General features: G+C 61.2%; 2 protein-coding genes and 2 long non-coding RNA genes across 4 annotated transcripts in view; 3 read left to right on the top strand and 1 right to left on the bottom strand.

The window, feature by feature from the left end:
* Positions 1 to 281, bottom strand: part of RAB40C (RAB40C, member RAS oncogene family) — a 27,118-nt gene extending 26,837 nt beyond the window's left edge. Inside the window, exon 1 of the mRNA XM_044234111.1 lies at positions 213 to 281. The gene's annotated coding sequence lies outside the window, so the exon portion shown is untranslated. The remainder of the gene's footprint in view (positions 1 to 212) is intronic.
* Positions 1 to 1,702, top strand: part of LOC122896026 (translation initiation factor IF-2-like) — a 2,303-nt gene extending 601 nt beyond the window's left edge. The window contains exons 2-4 of the mRNA XM_044233964.1: positions 220 to 570; positions 613 to 1,168; positions 1,283 to 1,702. Of these exons, the coding sequence (XP_044089899.1) occupies positions 220 to 570; positions 613 to 1,168; positions 1,283 to 1,476 (1,101 nt within the window). The 3' untranslated portion in view covers positions 1,477 to 1,702. The remainder of the gene's footprint in view (positions 1 to 219; positions 571 to 612; positions 1,169 to 1,282) is intronic.
* A 382-nt stretch (positions 1,703 to 2,084) lies between these two features.
* LOC122895598 lies at positions 2,085 to 3,435 on the top strand. The gene is made up of 3 exons (XR_006382238.1): positions 2,085 to 2,351; positions 3,010 to 3,139; positions 3,397 to 3,435. It is a non-coding gene; the product is annotated as an uncharacterized LOC122895598 (long non-coding RNA).
* Positions 3,436 to 3,512: 77 nt separating this feature from the next.
* On the top strand, positions 3,513 to 4,573 carry LOC122895605. Its single transcript, XR_006382239.1, has 3 exons — positions 3,513 to 3,622; positions 3,920 to 4,089; positions 4,264 to 4,573. It is a non-coding gene; the product is annotated as an uncharacterized LOC122895605 (long non-coding RNA).
* The last annotated feature ends 1,610 nt before the right edge of the window (positions 4,574 to 6,183 follow it).

Genomic DNA, 6,183 nt, shown 5'->3' on the forward strand with positions numbered 1-6,183 from the left:
CATCCCCGGCGCTCCCCGCCGGGCACCCGGAGTCACCAGCAACCCAGCCCTCTGCCCCCGGCAACCGATCGGCCCTTGCCCGCCCCCTCCCCGTCGCCATTGGCCTCCGCTGCCGATCCTCCCGGAGCCACTGGTCCGTCAGCACGTCGATCATGACCCCTCTAAGCCCGCCCCTCCTCCGGTGCTTCCCGCCCCTCTCCCTACACGCTCACCAATCAGGAGCTTGGGACTTCGGGTTGTTTGCATACGCCCCCTTCCCGCGGACGGGAGCGGGTGGTGCCTGTGTCTCACTATCCCGCCAAGGAGGTGACGCTGCTGGGTCCCGGACGACGAAGGCTCCTAGCAAGCTGCGGCCGCTGCTCCCGCAGAGACCCCCGCGAGGGTGGCGAGGCGCCTGGAACTACGCTCTCGGGAGCCGCCCTCCCCGCGGTGGGGCGGGGACCGGGCGTGGCGGGCTGGGGCCGGCCAATCAGCGCTCGGAGAGGCCCGGGAGCGGGACTTCCGCTCCCGGCGGGGGCGGGGCTGCCGGCGCGACGCTCCGAGCGGTCCCGGGAGCGGGAGTCCGAGCGAGTGCGGCAGCGGGCGCGGGCAGCCGCCCGCCCGGGACCCTAGCTTGCGGCGCGTGGTCGCCAAGGCCCACCGTGCTCGGTGTCGGCGGCGCTCGGGGCGGAGGGCTGCCCAGCTCGGTCCCCATTGGGATCGTGGCAGCGGCCCGCGGCCCCCCCGGGTCAGGGCAGGCGGGGCGGGGGTCCCGGGAGCGGCGGCTCCGCGGTGGTTCCCAGGAGCAATGGGCTGTCGTTCGTGGCGGGCAGCGATGCCGGAAGAGCCGCGCACACGGCCGAGGGCGCCCTCGCCCCCTCCGGACGGCGACTCCCCAGTGCGGCTGGCAGCACGGGCCGCCCGCGGGGAGCAGCCCTGCCGGAGCCCGCGCGTAGCCTGGCTCGCGCTCGCACGGACGCGGGAAGCCGGAGCGCACGCGGCCGCGCGCTGGGCCCGGGCGGGTCTCGGTGTCCACGCTCCCGCAGGGATCCGCTCGTGCTCGCGGGGGTTCGGGTTCCGAGCAACGCGGGCGCGTCGGAGAGGTCCGGAGGGGCGCTCTCCGCACGCACCGGCGGACTTTCTCCTGCTCGCGTCTTTCCGACGAGGACGTGCGAACGTAGGACGCCCGGTAACGAGCGACTCGGGGGGTTCGGGTTGAGAATGCCGGCCGGCGCGGGGGCTCGGCTGCCGGGGAGACGGGGCTTTCGTCCCGCACACTCTCTGACCCGAGTCGTCCCGGCAGCACCCTTCACCGCGGCGAGAGGTCGAAGACCCGTGGGCGAACGCACAGTGGGCGCGGTCCCCCAAAAGGAAGACGTGCTGGTCCGCGCCACGTTCCACTTGGGTGAAACTCCCAGAACAGGCAAATCCATAAAGCAAATTAGTGGTTGCAGGGCCCCAGGGCCCCATGTCCCCGGTTGCGGACATGGTCAGTGACTGCGTATTTGGCACGGGGTTTCTTTCTGGCGAAGCTTGTGATGGCCATACTGCTCGGGAAAATTACTAAAAATGATCCACTCGGCAGCTCTCTCTGCCCTCGGTCCTGTCCCCAAGCTATGATAAAAACACTTTTTTTCCACCATAAAACAAAAGTTACTGAATTGTGTACACAAAATGGGTGAATTTTATAATATGTAAAATATGCCTCAACAAAGCTGTTAACAGGGGCGCCTGGGTGGCTTAGTTTGTTTAGCGGCTGCCTTCGGCTCAGGTCATGATCCTACGATCCTGAGGTTGAGCCCCCATCGGGGACTGCTTCTCCCTCTCCCTTTGCCACCCTTGCTTGTGCTCTCTCTCTGTGTCAAATTTTAAAAAAAAAAATCTTTTTAAAAATAAAAATAAAGCTGTTAAAAACTAAGTGAAAAGAGGGGCGCCTGGGTGTCTCAGTGGGTTTAAGCCTCTGCCTTTGGCTCAGGTCATGGTCCTGGGGTCCTGGGATCGAGCCCCGCATCGGGCTTTCTGCTCAGTGGGGAGCCTGCTTCCTCCTCTCTCTCTCTCTCTCTCTCTCTCTGCCTGCCTCTCTGCCTACTTGTGACCCCTCTCTGTCAAATAAATAAAATCTTTAAATAAAAAGAAAAAGGTGCTCCCATGTTTAAAAAAAAAAACCTAAGTGAAAAGAATTAGGTGTCCAACCTGAGCCCAGCATAGCCCTTACCAGGCCAGGTGCCGAGTGCTATGTGGGCAAAGAGGCCACAGAGAGGCAGGACTCCCTACAGAGCAGGCCCGTGTGGAGGCAGCGTGTCACAACCACTGGACCCAGTGTACAGCACTGAGGACAGCCCAGCAGTCCTCACTGAGGACCTTCCCAGCAGGTAAGGAACAGGTTAGGTTGCAAGAACTTTCTTCCTAAGGGGTCACTGAACCTGGGCCTCGGGTCCAGCAGCAGGTGGCTTTCAGAGAGCAGACCCCAGCACGAGAGGCACCACACCGAGTGACCACACCCCGCAGGCTGCAGACAGCCTCTGCTGGGAAGCTGCCCACACGCACACGCACGGGGCCAGTTCATTTCAGCCCGGTGCCTGGGGAGCTTCCCGATGAGCTGGTTCCTCGGCTGGGTGAGCAGCACCTGGGCCTCGCTTGCCTGCCTTCAGAGAGGGGCTCTCCTCTGTCCTCCTGGTCCTCTAGGGAAGCATGGAGCCGGGACGTGGGAGGGCAGAGAGTGGCTGGGGATGGGCAAGGCCACTTGGCTCACACGTAATCCAGAGAGGCCCTGATGTTCCTGCTTGTACCTTTGCTCAGGCTGCGTCCTCCTGGGGAACCATCATTCCCCAGATGCTGAGTCACAGCAGACACAACCTCCAGCGTTTACAGAGAGGGCACATCCACCCGCAACACACTGTTTCTGTTACAGAAACAGCCGTCGGGCAGGGTCCTGTTGGGAGGCAGGGGGCCAAACCCCCAGAGGGGCCAGGGACCGCGTACTGACAGGCTCCGCTTCCACCTGCCCACCCCTGCACCTCAACCTGTTAGGTCAGGAAAAGCTCTTGGGGTGATGGGACTGGACCTCTTCCGCGGACATCACTGCGGCTCTGCCCCAGCACTGCCTGCTCCCTGCTCTGAAAGACCCAGACCCTGGTCCAGGGATCAGAAGCACTGTGAGGTGAGTAATTTCCTTTTTGGTTTCTGAGGCTGCCTGCAGGGGGTGATGGATGAGAAGTTATCAATCCCCTTTCCAGAGAACTTAAATGAGACACGCCCTCTTCACTCCTCTCAGGGCTTCCCCTGAAGGGACTCTAACAGCCTTAGGCCCTGCTGCCTGCTCTCACATCATACAGGGCAAAGAGAGGAGTCGGGCTCAGCACACGTGTTTTCTTTTCTTTTTTTTTAAAAAAAAAGATTTATTTATTTATTTGATAGACAGAAATCACAAGGAGGCAGAGAGGAGGCAGAGAGAGAGGAGGAAGCAGGCTCCCTGCTGAGCAGAGAGCCCAATGTGGGGCTCAATCCCAGGACCTGAGATGATGACCTGAGCCGAAGGCAGAGGCTTTAACCCACTGAGCCACCCAGGCGTCCCAGCACACGTGTTTTCTGACCGAGCCTTTCCTAATGCAGCCTGTGAAGAGGGTGTGACCAGCACTGCTTGGTAGGTTGGGGACCTGTGTGGGGGCGGGGGGGGGGTTTGATCCCGGGGACAGGCCTGGGCGCGCTCTCCTCAGGGGCTTCTGGTCTTCTGCGTGGTCCCTGCACTGCTCGCATCCCCCCTGACCTCTCCCCTCCCTGCTCAGACCAGAGAAGTACCTCAGGAACCCACAGCGTCTGGGGCTGCAGGGCCCAGTCCGTGGGATGGGGGATGGCCTGAGGGGTGCCCCTTCCTGGGCTCCAGGAGGCCTTGTGGGCAGAGGAGATGCCCTCCCACATTGATGTATGTGCTTCTGCAAAGGCATTCTGGGATCCAGTAAGTGCCCAGCCCAGCCCTGGGGACTGAGGAAGGAACAGGACAGCCTCCCCACCTCTGAGGGACCTCAGGCTAACAATGAAGCAGCACAGAGCAGCCCTCTGCCGGCAAGTCCTGGGTCAGCCCTGCTGAGGTGCCCACGCAGCAGTTCAAGGGTAATTCTGGGTGCCCCCTGCCCAGGAGACTGAGGGAGTGTCTAGTCAAGAATCCACCACACCTATTGTCTCTGGGAAAGGATGGGGGCTAGGCCTGCAGACCCAGCTCCTGTCCAGGCAGGGAGTGGGGAACAAAGGAAGTGGTCTGAAATGGTCTCTGCCCTCCCCCCCCAGGATGGCCACTGCCCTCTACGCTGGACCCCAAGCCCTGCTCTCCAAGCAGGGTCCAGGCTTTACCCCTTGGGGCAAACAGAACTTGGCCCTGAAATCTCTGTGCCCAACCTCAAGACAGGTGCCAGGGAAAGGTCCAGTCCCATCAACGACGGACGGAGGGAGCCAGAAACCTGTGTGCGCCCAGCAAGGACCAGTGGTAGATGCCGCAGCCCATGCACAGAGGGTGGGGATGGGCAGACAGGCACATGGTCCCAGATACCTTTGTATAAATTACTCATGAAAGCATTAGTGGCTGGGGCGCCTGGTGACTCAGTGGGTTAAGGGTCTGCCTTCGGCTCAGGTCATGGTCCTGGGGAGCCCCACACCCAGCTCTCTGCTCGGTGGGGTGCCTACTCCCCGCCCCCCTGCCTGCCTCTCTGCCTACTTGTGATATGTCAAATAAACAAATAAATAAAATCTTAAAAAAATAGTAAAATAAAGGGGAGAACCTGGTGATCAGGTGCACGTCACCAGGACAGACAGTGGGACACCTCAAGGCTCTCAGGGTGATGCCCTCGGAAGGAAACCATGGCACTGACGTGCTCTTGGTGGCAAGAGAGTCTCAGTCCCGGTAAGAGTCCTCAGATGAGCCCCGCAGAGACACAGCCGACCGAGTGACTGGCTGTATCTTCCACATCCACATTGTGCAAGGCAAGCAGGCCAGGACACTAGCACCAGGCTGTGGCCAGGATGGGCCACCTGGCGGCAGGCTCTGTGGAGGTCACTGGAGCACACGGCAAGGGGCCCCACGCATGCTAACCCAATTCCCTGCACCATGCCGTGGTTTCTCAGTCCGTCCTTCAGCCTTGTGGGATGCAGCGGGCATGTGAGGGGTAGAATTCGGGGTAACTAGTGATCAAACAAGTTAGAAAAAAATAGAGCAGAAATATAAAAAAGCACATGTGGCAAAATGAGAACAAAGGGGAATGTGGGTCAGGGCCATGTGCGGCTTTTGTGTGTCAGAAAAATGTCAAAGTAGAAACCTTTCAAACACGGGGGCGGGGCGGCTGGTGGGGAGTGCGTGGTGGGGCTCAGACCTGCCTGCTGTGTGGCCTTCGACTAGTCCCCATCCCTCTCTGAGCTCATCTCCTGTGACGTTTGTGAGGCTGCTCTCTTCCAGCAGCTGTGAGAACCTGAGTGGGAAGTGGCGGCCCCAACTGCAAAGGAAACGTCTACTTCTTGGCGTGACCTGAGATCCCACCTCAGGGCCCTGCCCAGGCCAGCACAGCAGAGGCAGTCAAGAGACCTGGGCTGGGGACAAGAGGGCCCACCGAGGAAGGTTATTCCTGAGAAGCTGAGTGGCCTGGGAGGTGCCGATAATGTCTCTTGGGGCAAGAGCGACTGGAGTGACTGGTGTTGCCCTCAGGAGACGGAATGGCCAACCAGCATGGAGGGGGACAGCTGACACGCGAGGCCTGGGACATGGCCACTACTGCCCTGTGGGCTGGGCAGAGCCCCAAGCGGAGGGGTGACATCTGCTGACAGGGGAGGCAGCCCCAGAAAGACAGGCGGTGGAGGCCGCTCTTAGCAGGCTCTAGGGGCCTGGGGCATGCCTGGGCACATTCTCCTTAGGGACTTCTGGTCCCCTGCGGGGGTCCCTGCACTCCTCGGATCCCCTCTGACCTCTCCCCTCCCTGCCTTACACCAGAGGCACCAAGGAAGCTCCAGTGACCCTCCATGGCTCCCCATCCGGCCACTGCTGGCCCTTTAGTAGAGGCTGATCTCTCTGGACCCCAGCCCTTCCCTACAAAGCCAGGACGCCAGGCGCACAGGTGGCCACCCGAGGGTCCCTAGAGCTGCACAAGGGGGAAGTCAGGCAGGCAGTGCCTCTGCCCTGCGAGGAGCCCACAGGTTTCGGGGGACAGAGTCACCAGAGCCAGG

The sequence above is a fragment of the Neovison vison genome, chromosome 14, assembly GCF_020171115.1.
Source record: "Neovison vison isolate M4711 chromosome 14, ASM_NN_V1, whole genome shotgun sequence".
Classification (NCBI taxonomy): Eukaryota; Metazoa; Chordata; class Mammalia; order Carnivora; family Mustelidae; genus Neogale; species Neogale vison.